The following is a 19,780-nucleotide window of genomic DNA, read 5'->3' as shown; positions in this document are numbered from 1 at the left end:
AAACAACCAAAACATAAAGGTATAAATGTTAAAAAATATTTTGTCTTAAATTTTCAAAAATTTTTATAATTATAAAAAGCATAAATTTCTATTTTTTAAATTTTTTTTAACTCATCCAAGGAAATAACCCATTTAAATCCGTCCTATTTTTTAAAACAGTTTTATTTTAACAGAATGGTAAATGACGTGGTTATCATTTAGTTCAACTTTGTGTACTTTTGATTCCTTTTTTCAAATTTGAAACGCATGCTTAAAATAAATTTTAAATTTTTCAAGCGTTGGAAACTGTTTGTTTTTAGTACACAATGCCTTTGTCACAAGATAAATATTACGACTACACTGATTTATCATTTTAAAATGTAACTTGTCATTTAACTGCGAGATATTTTCATAAATTAGTAAACTGGTTTTCTTACTGATCATTAATAAAGTATCCAGAATTATATTAATTTGCATTTCCGACTCTGCTTAGCAAGTAAACTTTGCCATTAAACCCCAAACTCCAAATTCAAAATAATTACTAATTCGCATACTAATAGAATAAGTTTCCACTTCCTCAATATACAATATTTATTATTTCGTAATTGACGAATTTGCCTTTACATTTTTATAATATTAGATGCTAAGTGTGTACAAAATCGGCAAAAATTTTCGCAAGAGTGACGAAATTTTAAATAAAATTTTGCTGTTGTTTATTTTGTAGTTGAATATTAGAAAACATTTTCCTCTGAACTTAAAAATTCCATTGACTGACATGTTTATTGGTGTAAAATTTTTAATCGGGCATGCTATTTCAACCCCTACATGCCTACCAATTACGTAAATATTCATACAAAGCCATCATGAGCCTAGTATGCATAAGAAATGCATACTAGTTAAGCATTTCTTAAAGTAAACACAGTTTAAAATGATAATGAAGGGAATGAACTGTTCAGTTTTAGAGAGAATATTAGAAAATCAAATATGTTTAATAACACCTACATGTTACGGAATTTTATCATATAAACTATAACTTGTTAAACTTATTCTTTTTATCTCTCTTAGTTATGTAAATAAAAATAATTGACTCTAGTCGATGCCATAAGATAATAATTAATAAAGAAGTTAGCACATTTTTAAAGTTTCATGTTGAAAAGAAATTTATACGTTTGCACTGATACTACTCCTTAGATGGTAAAATGATATTTCTTACTAACTAAGTAACACTTCTTAGTAATTCTTAGTAAGTAATACTTCTTAGTTAAGAAGAATGCTTTGTAATTGCTAGCTCATATCCGTTTCTTGTTTTACATAATAACTAATGCTGTCGATTTATATTTAAGATAAAGTGTATAGAAGTTGATCTAAAATCGCTGATATCATCTTATCACCAGATAAATAATAGGTACATCAATATGTTTGTGTTAGAATGTTATCGACAAAAAATGAACATTAAAAATAATATTAGCCTTCTCTGCACTCTGCAGACTATAACGTGCCCGGTAGCGCAAGTGAAAATTTTGAGTTATTTCAAGTCCTGGTTTTCATTTTCCTTTAACTAAGATTTGCGGCAATTTTCTTTGCAGAAAGTTAAAACCAATTTATTAAATGCGAGTCCGTCTATGAGTCATAAAAATCAAAACGACAATTCTGATTCAAAGCAATTGCAAACATCGCATCAATAAATAATATGTTTTAAGCAGTGTTTGATATAAACATTCGTCTGACGCTTTTAAACAACTTATCGTAATGAACTGTCTACGTTCTTCGTGCAATGGCCTTGAAAGTTACTATTTCCGATTTTCCGTCATATTCTATTTTTCGCACTCTAAAAATGGATACTCATATTTAACGAAATTTTCTTCGATTTTAAACACAATCCGTTTCTTGCATATTCTATGAGTGACCATTCCGTCGAAGAGACGGAATAACTATTGCCGCTTCTCCGAGGGAACATATTGCGACAATAGTTAAAGAAATATCCCGCCATTCTATATTTTCAAAAATAAATAAATAAATAAAAAAAAAGCTTAGCGTCTAAAACATCACATTTTTCTAATAATCCTTATATCATGGGCGCCATATTGCAGGATTAATGTCATCTTAACAACTCGAGAAGGATAGATATTACTGAGAGGGAAAAATTACACCTATTCCCTCAGCAAGATTTTAACATGGGATTGTACAGGTACGAAGCCGACTTCTTGATTACTATACAGGCCGGTCAGCTTATTTCATTACTTTATATTCGATCTTAAAGTCTTCGTCTTAGTTTCGTCATTCTAGTTAACAATCTCTCACAAAGCACTACAATGAGGTTTATCCATACATTAAGCACTTTCGTCATATGTTTACCAATATTTTTTTATTGTTGAAGTAAACTAAGTTTTTTACAGTGCATGTAATCATATTTTTATTTACTTTTCCACTGAATCACCATTCATTTATTCATTTTTTTGTGTTTGTCTGTTGACTACAGATATTTTCCTGAACATGAGAGTTAATTTAATAGTTTCAGTGGTAAAATATTTACGATATCACGATAACTACTAAAAAGGGCATTAAACTGACCATTAAGGCATTGATTACCCAAGGGCATTTAACTGACCATTAAGGGCATTAATTGAACGAATATATGAATAAAAATAAGCTTGTTTTTTTAAAAAAATTTTTTTTTAATGAAGCTATAAAATTGAGACTAATGCGCATGAAAATATGCAATGCACAAACACAAAAAAAGAATTAATAAATAGAAAAAAAATTATAGCATTAAGAAAGTAAATATAGCATGTGACTACTTGAACCATAAAAATAACATAAATAAAACAAATGAGTTAATAGTTACAACATAAACCAGTTTACAAATTAAAATTGCAGGTTTTATCTAAAAAAAATCCTTGAAGTGTTTATACCTTCTTTTTTTCTCAGAATGGGCTTAGTTCATTTTATAAGACCAAACAAAACATAAAAGGTTTCCAATTTTTATATTTTCGAAGAATATTTTTATAACAACTAACACTTTGACAGAAAGTTTGAAAAAGGCTCAATTGAACCCCTTCATCCACGTCGTCTGCATAGGGAAGAGCTAGCAGGATTTTTTTTTAAATAATCATGTTTCCGCACAAAATATTAAAAAAAATTAAAAAAAAGAAAAGAAGGCAATCACTTAACGGCTTCTGAGGATGCACTTTACTCAAGAAAGGAATTGTTGGAGAGCTTCAAAGCTTACGAAACAAAAAAAAAGAAGCATATTTAATTTTTCAATAAATATCTTACATAGAGAAAAAAGTATCTTAAGAATAAAAATAAATAAAACTCAAAGAGAAAGGTTTTAAACAAAATAAAATTTCTGTTTGCTGATTTGAGTCTTCATCTTTGAGTGAAAAATGCGAATAAAGTAAATAACAAAACAATTTTTTCCAATCCTTACGATGGAGTGTTTAAACTTTTGTTTAAATTTATGATCAGTGGAAACATTCCGAAAAAGTATTAAAAAAATATTCAAAATAAATGTTAAGAATAAGATTTGCGAGTCGTTTAACTTTTTATAAAATTATATTTTTGTTCTGTGTTTGAAGAATCGTTATTGATTTCCTTTTAAAATAATAAAATAATAAATAACTAAAACGTAGATTTCTCCTGAATTTATAGAAAAAAAATAGTAAATATTTTTCTTATGATATTTTTGCAATTTATACATTCGAGAAAGGCACTTAAATAGACTCTATTGAATAAGTTTAATTTGTATAGTTTGGGAAAATTTCCTACAAAATCGACAACTTTGTTCGTCCATCAAAGGTAAAATAGGAGGCTTTGAGTTCATTAATTATAAAACAGAGCTTTTTTATTAAATGGCATAAGATTCAGTTAACTAGAGTGCTGTTTGTAGGGCATCAATTTTTATCGAAGCGATTTGACAATTATTGTTTGGTAACATTAGTAAACAAATATGGTTTTAAAAACATTCTTTTTAGTAGTAAACGTGTTAAAAAAGTAAGTTTAAGTAAAATGTGGATAATTGTAACAATAATAGTACAACTTTAGGCTACGCAAAATTAATAAATTTAATAGCCCTGATTTTATACAGAAAACACTTTTTTTGTCGGTAAATAGTTTTTATTTCTATGCAGTCTTTAAGCTAACATCTACAAGAATTTAATACTATGAAAAATGTGTATTTGTAAGCACATAAATACTTCAATATTAATCAATAGCTAATATTAATCAATTGCTAAATTAAATCTCATAAGCTTAACCATTACACGTTAGGGTTATTCCAACATTTTGAAATAGAAGCACAGATGTGGCGAGTTCGAGTCCTATCGTAGTTTTTGAAACAACGATTTATTTCTTAATTGTTATACATACATATGCATGATTTTTTTGCTAAATGAAGAGTTCGTCTTCTTGAAATCATGAATCCATGAATCCGTTACATCATAAAAGTTCGGAAAAATATTAAGGGTAGCCAACATACACTCATGATTTTTCTTTATATAAAAAGTTTGCTTGTATTCTTAATAACAATAAAAGTTTTTATAAAACGCTTTTCTTCCTCCTTTTTTTTCCTTTTTGAATTTTCATACAGGTATTGTTTCATGTCATCGTTCTCTAAAAATAATCGATAAAAAGTGTTCTAAAAATCCAGATGCTCTAAAATATTTTTACAGAAAAAAAAAACATAATTAAATTAGATTACTTCACATTGTCACTTTTTTTATTAATTTAAAAACAATCTAAGAGCACAAGAACTCACAACGTACGGAGAAATATTTTTAAAAAATGCTTGTTTGCCGATTAGAGTTTTCTATTTGAGGGCAAAATACGAATAAAATAAAGAAACAAATTTATTTTTTTTCCATTTTTTTGCGATGGAGTTTCTGAACTTGTGTTTAAACTCATGATAATCAGAAACATTTCAAACAAAATAAAATTTATTTTTTTTATTTTAAAGCATTTTATTTGGAAAGATATCAATCTCTAGAAATGAGTAACTATAATTATAAGTCGCACTCGATATAGATTTCCCAAATTTCTTTCATAAAAAAGTATTCTAATTCTTATAATAAACAATCAATTTCTTTATCTTCTCTTTATAATTATTATTCTTCCAGAACGTGTTGAGATTAAAAGAAAAGAAAAACATAAAAAAATGTTTAAGCTTGAAACATGAAAACAGATCGAAACTGAAGAAAGATGTTTTTTAATCGTACTTTAAATAATAGATTTCATTAATGAAAATTGTTTGAATTCGTTATTATTATTTTTTCGTAACGTCATGTTAAGAAAAATAAGTTTTTTTTTATTTATCAAACCTCTATAATATTGTGCTTGTTAATGCACTGCAAATCAACTTCCAGATTTTTTATTTTAGAAAAGTTGCTTAAAATTTTAAAAAAATCATTTACTTTTATTGTCATTATTATTATTATGTAAAGAGTTAAGGTGAGAAACATATTTCATGTTTAGACATCGAACTAAAAAAATTTGACTCGGGAAAGAGTCACGACTCGAAGAATTACACCTTAAATAGATTTCGTTATAGAACCATTATAGATATTATTGAAAGATATTATTTAACTAAAGTTTAATAATTTAAATTCTTCTCGGTATTGCTCTAAGTTAGATTTAGTTCTAACTAATTCTATACTTACAACTTTAAAAAAAAAACAATTATATTTCTACCACCTTAAATGCGAAAAATATAGGCAGTTTAAGAAAGCGTGTAAGATATTGAACATTATAAGATATTTAAAAAAATGAAAAAAAGTGTTTTTACTTAACGTGCTACACATTATATGTCATTTGACGCTTGTATTATAATATAAATACATTCCATCACAATGACTAAGACTCACTGAAGCAATGCACTGATGCAATTAACGCAATGCACTGCGCTTCACATCCTGAAACCGGTAGGGAATCATGAAAATATGATTCTCTGTAATGACAACTTTGTCTTTATAACTATTGTATCACATTTCAAAGATATAGAGTGCAAAAAAGCAGAAGAAAATTTCCTTTACTTTTCAGTGACATTTTCCAGAATAAAGAAAGTTTAATAAGTTATAAAAGTTAAATTAATTTATAAAAATTTACAAATTTAAATAAAAACAATTAGAAATCAGATTGCTTGATTTTTAATCAAAGACCCTAATATGTAGATATTATTGTGCACGCAGCGTACATCAATCATTGCATTATCATTGTGTCATAATGACTTGGCAAAAAGTTTAAACATTGAAAAATAGTGATTTTTTTTTTCAAACATTAACTGAGATAAGATATTCCGTATGATTTTATTTGATGATATTTAAAACTGCGATATTTTTTCAAATAACAAAATATATTCGCAACTAAAACATTTTAATTTTTTCTCACTAAATTTGAATTTGACATATTTTGTTCAACTGTTCCTAGCTTCCTCCCCATATGCCCATTAAACACATATTAAGATATATTTCAAACAATTCAATAACTTTGTTCTGATTTTCAGTCGAAGAAAGCGGCGTTTTATTTTTCCCTTCCTTAGCATTCTCAGAAGAAAATAAAACATATTTTAATAAATTTAAAAGAGAGATTAACGTAGCTTTTAAAAGTTGACTTATTTGGCAGACAAAGTCGTAAGCCAATTTAAAGATACAAGGCTTGAATTCAAGACGTAATCCTAATAAGCTTAGAAGAAGAGAAAAATATGCTCGTTGCCAATATTGGATAAAAGAGTATTTCGAACACAAGGAACTCATTTCTTTCAACAGCAGCTTTGCAGGATTTTCTTATGTTTCTTTGAAGATTTCGAACAAGTTCAAAAGGGGCAAATGAAAGAAATTGATCTGTATCTTTAAAAAAGAAAAACTTTTTAGAAAGTATTACTCCATTCTTCTGCCGCTAATTCAAAGATGTAAGATTTACTTTTTCAAAATTAAAAAGTTTATAAAGTCAAATTATATATTCAGTATAGATATCATAATCAATGTAGAAAGATATAATGAATCTAGGTAATCTGGAGTACAGAGCATTTTTAACGGAGCGAATGCAAAATAAAAGTATTCATGGGTACTTCAAACAAATTTTAGAAAGGATTTCATTTTCTTTTGTTTGTTCTTTTTAAATTTAAATCAGCTAATTATTGATTATTTTTAATGTCATTGCTTGTTAAATAAATAATCTCAAGAAAATGATTCAATCTCAAGAAATGAAAGTTTGAAATGAACTGAAAAAATTTGCCATTCTCGGTCATTATAGTTTTTCTTTTTCTATTTTTCTCACTCGGATACAATGGTTTCCATTTTTGGTTGGAAACTTTACGTTTTATTCATCAAATCATATTCGTCATGTCGTCTGATTCACGTCCGGTAAATGTTGAAAATGGGAGCCTTTGTTGGAGTGCTCTAAATATGATGACTATCATTCCCAATTTGCGAATGAATTTTTTAATCAGGTGACAATACTTGTCATCATAAACGTTATGATAAGAGCCCTATAACACTATATTATAAATCCCACATTGAAATAATATAATAATAATTTAAAAATACCTAGTTTACATAAATCGAAGGAAATAAAACTTGCATTAAAATATATGTTTTCATCAAAATATTTATTGATTTAAAAAATTTTATTATATAACAAAAAATATATATGCAAAATTGATTTTATTGCTTGAAATTAGTTTTACAAATACACATTTTAAAATTACTTTTAACAATCATGATATTATAGGAGAGGCTACTGAAGGCAACTTAACTTTTTTGTATACTTTTCGGATTTTTTTTTTTCGATTTGTTAACTTAGAGTCTTCTAAATGGTCATTCTTTTCACTTACGACCTTGTATTCCTTTCTGATAACATTTATTTTATTACATTCTTCATCACTTAAATGTTTTTATTATCATTTATACAATAATCTGAATTACTATTGCTTTCAATATTGAATAATACAATAATAATACTGCATAAAACGATACCAAAGAAGCAAAATTATATTCCTGTAATTTGATTTTGCTTGGCGGTAAAGTAATTTCCGAAACAATTGTCATCGATTAAATGGCTGAAGTACATATCTTTTCTGCCCTGAGGATGCTATCGATTCGAATATTTTCGTCTTGTGATCTTTCGATTGTATCTCCTCGCATATCAAAAACATTCGATAGTAGTAATTTCAGTTATTTCACTAAAGTTTAAGCTGTAAATGAGAGTTTTTCAAGTATTTATAGAAAATACAAATAAAAATACTCTAATATTTAAGAATTTCAACGTTCCGCAGCTCAAGTAATAATTAGATTGATTGACATCGAATTTTGTTTAATTGTAAGATATTACATTGTTTAAAAATTTTAAAAAATAATCATTTGGAATTGAACTTTCAGTTTAAGTTATAGTTTTTTTAAAGAATTTTATTTCACCTTTAAAAAAAAATTGAAGAAAAAAATACTCTAATTACATAACGGAAATGCAATTGACGACATTATGTCTGTATTCAATCCATAAATAATATTTCTCTCTTAACGAACACTGAAGAAATGATTTAAAAGTGGGAATCAAACTCTAGACTTTTACGAAGCAAACTATAATAATCCAATTTACGTATATAGGGAATGAGAATAAAATATTTTCTTATTTAGAACAATTCTGAATAAAAGAATTTGTCAATAAGTAGATTAAACATTGCTGAAGCCGACCCATAGTGGATTTTATATGCGTTTCCTTTCTATGCAATACTTTTCTTTTAGAAATAATTTACCTTGTTTATATAATATCGTGCAGATGTTTAAAGAAAATGGCAAAGCCCGGATAAAATTCAAAATATGCAAACTTATGGTTATCTTAGAAATGTCAAAAATAAAATAGATATTTTTCAAAAATTTCGCAGAATTCCTGCAAAAGCAGTTTTCTACATTTAAGAAGTTTTCAGATCATATTATCCCAATTTCGAACTATCTACTTTTTTATTTAGATAATTTAAAAAATGCTTTGCGTTAAAGGATAAAAACATATCCACATAAGCTACTTCATGATATATTAATATGAACGTGAAAATACGGTTAACTATATCAGTCATATAAAAGCCTTTCAAAAAATAGCAAAATTTATAAATGAAATTAAGCATACCATGCTGTTAGATGTTCCTATTTATTATTATTAACTTAAGAGATTTCATTCTTGTGACAGACATGTTTAAGAATAACCAATATAAACAACAAAATTAAAGTTACTTACGTTGATTTTCATCGTCAAAGTTCATACTTCGTAATTTGATACCAGGTATTCCTGAAAGTAAATATTAAAGAAATTTATTTCTTTTACAAGTTATGAACAAAAATTAATTCATATAATTCAAAATTTTTCATGCTAAAGAGTGTGGTGTCCGTCGTAGAGCCAAACAAATAATATCTTATGTACGAAATAGTTATTATATAGCATATACACCGAAGAGCCATTATGACCGCAATCCATCAATAACAATGGGCTCGCCCAGGTTCTCCTGGTTTCTCACCTAGGAACAATGTTTTCATGGGGCACATTAGGACCCATAATCCTCATAGAACAATCCCTGACGTCTGTAAGCTACTTGAACATAGTTGCAGACCGGGTTCACCCATTCATGGCAACAGTTTTTCCTGCGGGGGATGGTGTTTACCATCAAGATGATGCACCATGTCAGGATGATGCGCATGATGATGTATATTCCAGTGACTTTCAAGTCATGTCTTGGCCCCCAAATTCACCTGACCTTAATCCAATAGAGCATTTGTGGTCCTACTTGGAAAACCAAATTCGTGCTAACACGCTATTCCCTCTCAATGTGAGGGAATTGTAGGACCAGTTGGTGAGCGCTTGGTACCAGATACCTCAGACTACCTATCAGCACCTTGTGGAATCAATGTCATGGCGGGTCCTAGCAGTTTTGAAGGCTAAAGGGGATCCTACATTTTTCTAGTAAGGTGGTCATAATGTAATGGCTCTTCTGTGTATATCAAATATTATCATATATAACATAGGTAAGAATATTATCCCATGAACTTTAAGAGAATAAGAAAAATTAAACGGAAAGATATATCAAGGAAATGTAAGTATCGATCCAAATAAAAGTAAACATTTATCAACAAAAAAAATTTGCATTTCGATTTTCGAACTACTTCCTCTAATTACATGATAAAACTACAAAAATTAAATCGTGTGCCTCAGTATGTTTGTATTTAATGTTTGTATTTGAAATACATTGTTGTAAAATCACATCAAATGAACTTTTTAACAAATAAACTTTGACAGATGGTCTTAAATTTACGTACGAATTAAATCAATAATAAATTAAATTAAATAATATATAGAAAGGCAGATATATAATCGGCAACGTACTGAGAGGTATAACAAAATATTTGAATGGAATGTGACTCATGATAACGCCCTCTGATTAATACAAAACCATCAAATATTTATCTCTCTTAATCGTAGTCGGAAATCTTCATTAACTTACAAAACTTTCAAAAACAAAGTCGGTTAGTTTATTAAATATGCTAACGAATTTTTCCCATTGTTTTATCGAGCTGAATTTCCGACAATGGAATGATACATTATTCTTTTAAATGTGACATGATCAGGCCGAGTCAAAGCGTCTGGGCACAAATAATTAAAACCATCGATATGTTAGAGGCCCATTTTATCATTTTATTTCAAAGCGACAGTTTCAACAATGGACGTTTCTTCCACAATGTTGAGAAAACTGAATGAAGGAAGAGGAAAAATTCCTAGAAGAGGCGATGGAGAGAAAAAAAAAATGTTCAACCCCAGAAATGTGCCCAGATTGAAATGCTGTCAGTAGCAGGCAGTAACACACCGAAATTATGCGCATTCTTAATGAGTTAGGCGACCACAGCGAAGCTAAAAGTCTATTTTATTCTTTACGACGCAATTAGCAATGTTTCTTTCTAAGCGTATCTAAGTAGATGGCGCGGTGGAGATTTGGTTGGGGCGGTTATGTATAGGAACAGAGCAGGATTTACTGAAAACCAAGAACACATTGAAGACACTATGTTTTGCGATTTAATTTAAATAAAAGAGGACCGAAAACTGCTCAAAACGTGGACGACTCGGAAAAGGAGGTGAAAGCTTTTGTTAATGAGAACCATAAATGTTGCGGTTGCAGTTTATAAATACATGCATCTTTCAATTCAAAGAATAGTTAAAAAAGAAAGACTATTTTTATGCAAAGAAAAAGTAACCAAGTATTCTTTGTAAGAATTTAGTTGCAAGACTTAAATACAATGTTTTAAAATGAATTCTTAATTTTTTTTCTGGAATTGAGTAAAATATATGAGCGTTACCATATAATTAAATATTTTACCAAAGAAACTAAAACTTTTTTATTTTAAGAAATTTGTTATCTTTTTATTTTCGATAAAATTTATTATTTATAGCTTAGTTTTTCAATCTAAAATAAAAAAATAATAAGTTTTAATAAAAATTAAAATTTTTGTTTAAGGTCTTCTAAAATAAGGAATTATCTTTTTTAGATGGATCCGAGAGCATGAATTAAAGCATTTGAATTACAATTGTATAATTTGATGGCAATAATAAGCAAAAAATTTTGCGTCAAGCTCGGTCACGTAGATGTTTAATTTCTATATCGTTATAGTTCTATTTTCTGTAAAATAAATTGCATGTTAATCAGCTTTTAAGCTTTCTAAATGAAAGTACTTTGCAAAAAAAGGAATTTTCAAAAGTCTTTAATTTGAGAAAAGTGTACATCGCAAACTGATCCTGTGATATAGTTAAATATTTTGTGATAACAGTTGTATAGTTAGGTAGCAGTAATTAGTAAAAAAAATTTCAATATTGCCACTTATATGTTTGTTCAAGTTTTAATTGTTATTTATATTATTTATGTTATTTATTTATATTATAGTTCAGTGTCTGCCATTGGAAAAAAATATTATTTTCTTTTCAATGGAAAATATTTTATATAAATCAGATATTGAACTTGCAAAAAGTAATATTTTTATAACTATTTTTGAAAAAGTACAATTTTTAAGAGAGCGCCTTAAAACTTTGTATTTACATATTGCATTTTATTAGTTGTATAGTCTTGTAGCCAGAATTATCCATAAGCTAGCCTTGAATTAAAGCAATGAACTTATTATACTGTTAGTATTTTCACAATATTTTCAATCAGCATCGTGATTCACCTACAAAACCTTGATACTTTAAATTCTACTTAAATTTTTGATGATTGGTTTTGTTCATTGGTTGATTGTATTTTTTTTACTTTACGTCATTTTACTTATTAATTTAATTCTTAAACAAAGCTCAAAGTGGCCATTTTGTTTAAACAAATTGAACAAAGCAGGCAAAATTACACACACGTGTAAATAAACAAACTAAATTGCTTACAAGGCTTCATATTTTTGAGAAATTTGAAAAGAAAAAGCAAATTTTAATTTGCCAGTATTATTTAATTATTCTTCTCGTGATAACCAAAATTGAGATTCATTAACCAAATAAGTTAAAATTGAATTACTAATCATAATGCAACTTAAAACGTTTTAATATAAAAACTTCAATTTATAAACAGGAATGTATTTCCTAATTTATTAAGGAGAAGTCCAGTAATATAGTAAAATACTTAAGTAGAATCTCACAGATGTTCTTTTGCCTTGTTATAGATAAGAAATGAAGATAAGAGAAGATCAATACGAGAAAAAAGTGATTACTATCGTTAGACTTATAACATTTAATTACAAAGGAATTAAATACTGATTAAACAATGTGAGTTATTTATTATTCAAACATAATTAATTATTTATTTCCTTTTAGATAAAATCAAGCACTCAAAAATATTAAAATGATTTTATTAGAAAACGAAATCAATATATCTAACTATTCTCTTCAAAAGTTAATACACTGACGGCACTGAAATAGTGAAACTTAAGGGATGCGTTCTGTAAAGACTGCCATTAACATGGATTTTTCGAATCCTTATCAAATATTAAATAAAAAATATACGTACTGATATTTTTATATCGATGTTTAGTTGAGAAAAAAAGAAAAACTCAATACTGCAATTCGCTTGATATTAAAAACAGTTTCATTTTTTCCTCCCGTAAGTAAGAGATTTTAACTCTCCCTAAGTTTGTAAAAATTTTTTGTTTCAACTATTGATTAGAGTATTTTAAATGAACATTAAAAGTATGGACCATATTATATATATCAATCTGCTTTGTCAATATCATGAAAATTTCTTTTTCTTATGGATTATGGAAATCTATATCAGTTCTCAAATTACCAATCTCTACTCTTATTTTCATAGTGTTTTCGCAATGAGGTGATCCGGGCTCGAATCCTAGCAATGGCAGGTCAATACGAATTCCGCAATCGGCATGTATCAAACACAGTGCTAGTTTAAAATATCCTCAGTGGTAGACAAATCATGAGTCAGAGTCCATTTGCCATCAGACTAACCGTGTTAGCTTTTGTGGTTTTCCTGTCTTGTTATGAGAATGCGGGATAGTTCCATTTTGAAAGTCCTCCAAGAAAACAAATTTTGTCACGATATTTGATCCAGAAATTCCCTTGTCTTCTGAATGAGGTTCATAATTACAAGGCTAAGGAGTTGAATATTAGCAGTCGTGAACCCGAAATTTTGTCTGCTGTTTAATGGAGTTATAAAATAAAATACTGTTATAAATCTAGAGTAGATATTTTGTTAGATGAGGAACGGTACTTAATCCATAAAATATCTAAATATGAGAAAATGCAGACGAATAATTTTACTTTAGCGAATAATTGTACTTTAATTTTTTAATTTTAACTAAATTAATAGTATTTAGAGAGCAACATAGAGTGATATCAAAATTGTCATTTGGCAAAAATAGTCTTCTCAGTGATAATTTTGACACCGAGAAGAAATATGGTAAAATTGACTAACTTTCTTGTTCTATGGCAACACCAAAAAGTTCGGTAATTTTTACCGAAGTCCTTTGTAGATGTTGGAAAAATTACTTATATATGATGAAATTTTGTAAATGTTTTAAAACTTTTAAATTTGTCATGACGTTACCTTAGATCACGGCCTTAAGACCATTTTTTCGGTTAAGTTTGCATTTGAAATTTGTATTCTTTTCTAAGTGTGTTTAATAAAATTTTGGAAACCAGAATTTATCTAAACTGTTATTATATGAACCAAAAAATTTCTAAATAAGTGATTGAAATACCAGATATGTTTGTTTTTTGTTAATAAAAAATATGTTGGTGTTTTTTTTTACCAGAAATGTTATTACTGTAGAGTGCAACAATTTTACCGGAATTCTTTCTTACGTATACAAATTATAAATAGCTTCTCTAATTTGTTACTATATGAATCTAGGTTCTTCTTGCGACTAAGATTCTTTAAAATAACTTAGGTTATGTTCAAAATTGCTTTTAACTGCACAACTCTCAAATTTATCAAATTGCAAATTGGTAAATCGATCTAAAATGTAAGATTTTTTGATCTTATTTATAAATTGATTCAACCTACCTGTTAATGTTACCTGTTAATTCAACCTGTTAATTTATGAAAATTCTTATATCACATTAATCACAAATTTGTATTTCATAAAATATTGCTAACATTTTATTTGCGTTTTAAGAACTTGTAAATCTTCCTTACAGACTCACATAAGCAAAAATATTTCATTTACTTAATTCTAACAAGTCGAAATCGTTGTCGGAAGTTACGAAGCTAATTAGGTAATTTCTGAAAGTTAACTTTTGCAATTAACTCACTGCATTAATTATAATAATTTCTTTTTTTATTTTCTGTAGTACGAAAATTACATTTATCTAGATTTATTATAATAATTTAAAACAGAAAAAAAGGTTTTATAATGTCAGTTACATTTTATATAAGTTAAAGAAAAATTTAAAATGTTGTTGACGCTGAAAAGATCTGAAAAAGAAACTTAAATTATTCCTAACCCTTTCATAAACAATGTTTCACAAACTTCAACCTCGCTAATTCTGAAAAGTCTTAACAAATGTTTCAAGACAATTAGTCCCATCTACCTTGCTCTTTAACTAACTCATGGAGCTCAAGTTTGAAACAAAACTCTTTAAAAGTGTTAAAAATAGCGTCATCCCATTTATCCTTTTGCTCAAAATTTCACACTGCCATTAAAACACATTCTGAGAACAATAGAGTGTAGTCAACATTATTTTTTCTAAAAAAGAAGCATTCTTTACATTCCACTGGGAACAAGGAGAGAAGTTTCAGGCTGTTGGTAGTAATTTTGCTCTTCTTTTGAAAGAAAGTTCACGTTTGAATCCCGTGAGAGCTTGCCCTCCTTTCATTTCAACAAGCATTATTTGTGGCTGTATCTTTTAAACGGAGTAATTTATAATATTATTACCAGTACAACGTTTTTTAAAGTAATACTCGATCTATTCACACAATTGCGTTGTTCTTTAAAGAATTATTTGTTTGCTAATAGCTTTATAAATCGATTTATTTATTATATCCTTCTAGGTAAAGGTAAAGTCTTAATCATTATTTTTTAGCACCAGTTCTTGGGAAAATTTAATTACAAATTGATTATGAAACAACCATTATAAAAATGTTTAGGGATAATAATTTATTTCGTTATAAAAATATAATTTTCACAAAATACTAATAACAAAATGAATATTATGTTATAGTTTATTATTTAAAATCACCATTATGAGTTCAAATAATTTTTTCAGAGACAAAACAGGAAGGCACTTTGCAGAAAATTGAAATCTCCAGAGACCTAGTACTTTTAAAATGCTAAGAAGGTTTACTTTATAGTAACGTTATGAGACAATCTTCTGCTTTTAATACATCTAGCTCACCAGTGGTAAAGTTTTAATAATTATATTTTAGGATCAGTTCTTCAGGAAATTTAATTTCAATTTAATAATAATACAATGAAAACAAATGGCTTATACTGAGACCGTACTGTATGGAAATATTTCCGGTAAAAAAATAGCATACTTGAAGAAGAAAGTAATAAAATTATTAAAATAATTTTGTGTACCAACTAAAAATATTGGGAAAAATTGCAATAAATAATGATATGTAAAATAATGTATTATTTTGATGATAAATCATCAATAATAATCATTATGTATATCCAGATGAGAGGTGTACATGCATGATGGCGTAAGAATTGCAGCGGCAAGCTTACATTGCTGCTACAATTAGCGGTGTCCGATAATTAGTGGTGTAGCCCAACGCCACCGCTTGCAGTAAGACAAAAACACGACATATTGAGTAAAACATAGTAATTAGTTCACACTTGAGCAATTAAAAAGCTGAGCGTGAAGTTGTTCGTCAGAAGAGGCGTCCAAAGTAGTAAAACATCATGAATCAGCGTGATTTCTATCGGCAATGGGCTTAGAATGATTGCTGCTAATGCTGAACACACTGTCTAAAAATATCCGAGGCAAGCAAATAATTTAATAGTTTTTGTGAAGATTGTGCACGAACCTTTATAACGGATCTTCCCCAAGACACAAAAAAGAAATAAAACTGTAACTGTTGGTGATTAAAGGCTAAGAGGTAATCATACGAGGAGCTGTTTTACCATTTTGAACAGCAGTGATATTTCTGGTAAAGAATACGGTATTTAAACCATTCATTTGGTAATAATTTCGTTCATATTGCAAACATTTACTCTATTTTCCAGTTATCAGAATTACAGTTCTTATTGCTACTTATTTAGTAAACAATTCAGAAGATACACTTGGTTGAATAAATGGCTTCGATGCTATGCTCTAAGATATCATGATAAAATTACCAACGTTTTTCACAATTTTTAAATTTTATCATATAATATAGAACCATATTTTAATGTAAATTTTCCAAAATTATTATACAATCACTTCCACAAAAATTATAGGACTTTTTGATGCTCCCATACACCTAGAAAGACGATAAATTTCAATGACGTACTTCTACGATACGACCGTATTCATATGTCTATTCATCCATCCACGGATCGTAATTTTGACCTGAACCAGAGCATGATCAGTCTCCAATTCAGTACCCCAAGAGGTATTGATTTGTTATTGGAACATGGAAAACTTTGTAACCCGACATATTTAACATGCATCCGTCACCATTTATGACTCGGGTAGTCTTTAACCGACTGGGATCGTACTCCCGTTCTCAAAAACGTGAGTCCAGCACCCTGCCAACCAGGATATCCTGGCCATTGGAATCTGGTTAGAGGATGTTATGTTAATTCTGTTTCTTCAAGTATTGAGGCTGTGCCTTTTAAACGACATTATATGACAAGCATACAGATGTTTGAAAAATTAATTAATCTATTTACACAATGACTTTGATTTGAAGAAAGTCACTTATTTATAAATAACTTACGATTACCACAATAGACTTGTTTTGAAAATAAGCTATATATTTTAAATGTGTTTTCGAAGCTCCCATTCATAATTTTTTTTTTTTAAATTAAATTTTTTAGTAGCTTTAGTATTCTAATCCTAATCTTATTTTTAAGATTGTTATGATTTTGTAAGATTGTCCCAGATATATTATGTTAAAGTGTAAGTTTGTATATTTAAATGTAGTGATATATTATTATTTATAATTATATAGTTGATTAAAACGTAAAATTGCAATCGAAAAATATTATTTCTTAATTAAACCATGGATAAAATCTTATTTAACCATGTTAATATAAATATTGTATGGATGGGGATTTCTATAGCATAGGGCATTCTCATTTCATCTGAAATATAATTTCAGGCTATTAATGAGCCGTATATTCGGCAACCATATTTCTATGCTTATTTTGCTTCTAATTATGCAATATCCAACATGTATTTATAAAATAAATTAATAATTTTTGTTACTTTATTTTTTTTAGAGAAAGCATTTTTTCTTTACTTAATATTTTCTTCACTCATTTTTTCTTTACTTATTCTTCTTTTTTTATTTAAAGTATTAATGATTTTGTACAAATTTGACTTTAAAAACGGTCTTAGCCTTGCTGTTTCTAGACATTATTATTGCTGTTTTTAAACATTTCTTAGTAAGCGTGAATAAAAGAAATTTATAAGTTAGTTTGATTTTTTTTAAATATCAAAAAAGAGAAATAAATTATCAGTAAAAGAGCTGCGAGCAAAATTATTAAATGTTTAAGTTCGCGTGTCAAATGTTTAATTTTAAAAATTCCTCTATTAAAAAAATACTTTTAAATTTTTTGTGAAAGAAATAGTAAATATATAAAAGGAAGATGCTTTCTCATTTACTTGGAACTATCATATTTAAAATAAAACACAATTTCCATAATTTTTTTAAAGTTTCTTTGGTGCTATCTTTGTTTTTTTTATTTGTTTTGATACAGGATTTTCTCGCTATTAAAGATTATCAGTAAACTTACATAATATAATATTACTGTCGAAGATGAAGTAGTGAAAGAATTTTAAAATCAGAAAATTAAGAAAAAATAACTGCTATTTGAGATTAAAGATAAATTGTTTGATTTTAGCGAAACAAATATAATTGTCTAGACTATTTATTGCAATTTTAAATAGGAAATTGACAGAACAATTGCAATAAAATTTTAAACAAAAATTCCTTATTTAATGTTTGAAGTTACTATCAGAATACATATTATTCAAAAATGTTACAAGCAAGTTAATCACATTCCAAATGTTACACTAATTAATAATTTAATTAGCGCAGTTATGCAGTTTTAAAATTTTTGTACGTGCTATTTCTATAATACTTAAATGCAAAAATTATTTGAAATACATTTTTTTAAGAGTAATAGTTTCCAGGCATCATACATTTTCCGAATCTTTTATGTGATGCATTATTTTAATTGTCGAAATATAAGGATTACAATAATAAAAGAGTTTCAAAATGAAAAAAAGGAAACAAAATTATATGAACAAGTAATTTTATAATTGGGGCATTTAATGTTTTGCAATTTAATTAAATATATTAATATTTAACTTAGAAAACAAATAACATGTTAGATATAAACTCGAGATTAATACTTTGCACAATAATATCTTTATTATTTTTACTAAAAAAATATGTTGTAACATAAATTTATAAAACAATACCGTATTTATAAATTTACGTTCATTTAAATTTTAATTAGTTTCTTTTCATAAAATGAACTTTCAGATCAAATTTCAATACTTCTTAAGGGATTAATAAATGCTTTAAAATAAAATAGATGCATCAGAATATTACATTTGTTTATTTTTCTAAAATTGTTGCTTTTAATACTATTATTAAAACAACAAATGAAGAGTCCAAAGGAAATAAAGAAACTATATTTCTCACAATTTAGTTTAATATTAGCCTTATAAATTAACTTTTTAAAATTAAAGTGCCGAGTTCTTTATTTTTTACGCATTATTATTCATAGTCCTACTTTTAAAATAATTATTTATGTCATGATTTATATATTAACGTACTTAAAAATGTTTATTGCAGTATGAACTACTATTAACTAATTGTTCATCACGATAATTAAATATGTACTAATCTAAGAAAAGAATAAAATGATGAGCTTTAAGTGCATTACGATGCATTTCACATTTTTGTCAGTGTTTACAAAAAGTAAATTTTTTGTAAATATATTTCCTGACTAACTTAAATATGAAATGTTGACTCTGAAATAGTTTTCTGAGTTTTCAAACTGTAGAAAAAGTCATATTATCTTAAATGTCACTAGTTCCTTTGTTTGATATTTTTTTACTTATTCTGATTAAAGGCATTTTTTGAAAATGTTGCTGGAAAGAAAGAAAGAAATAGTTATATGAATTT

General features: G+C 27.4%; 1 protein-coding gene across 2 annotated transcripts in view; it reads right to left on the bottom strand.

Annotated features, from left to right (window-relative positions):
- The window catches only part of LOC107456467 (kin of IRRE-like protein 1), a 226,162-nt gene that overhangs the window by 82,811 nt on the left and 123,571 nt on the right, over positions 1-19,780 (bottom strand). For both annotated transcript variants that reach the window (XM_071178515.1, XM_071178516.1), the window contains exon 4: positions 9,199-9,249. In XM_071178515.1, coding sequence (XP_071034616.1) covers positions 9,199-9,249 — 51 coding nt within the window. The remainder of the gene's footprint in view (positions 1-9,198; positions 9,250-19,780) is intronic.

This window comes from Parasteatoda tepidariorum, chromosome 3 (assembly GCF_043381705.1).
Source record: "Parasteatoda tepidariorum isolate YZ-2023 chromosome 3, CAS_Ptep_4.0, whole genome shotgun sequence".
Lineage (NCBI taxonomy): Eukaryota > Metazoa > Arthropoda > Arachnida > Araneae > Theridiidae > Parasteatoda > Parasteatoda tepidariorum.
This window is presented reverse-complemented; position numbering and strand designations above follow the sequence as displayed.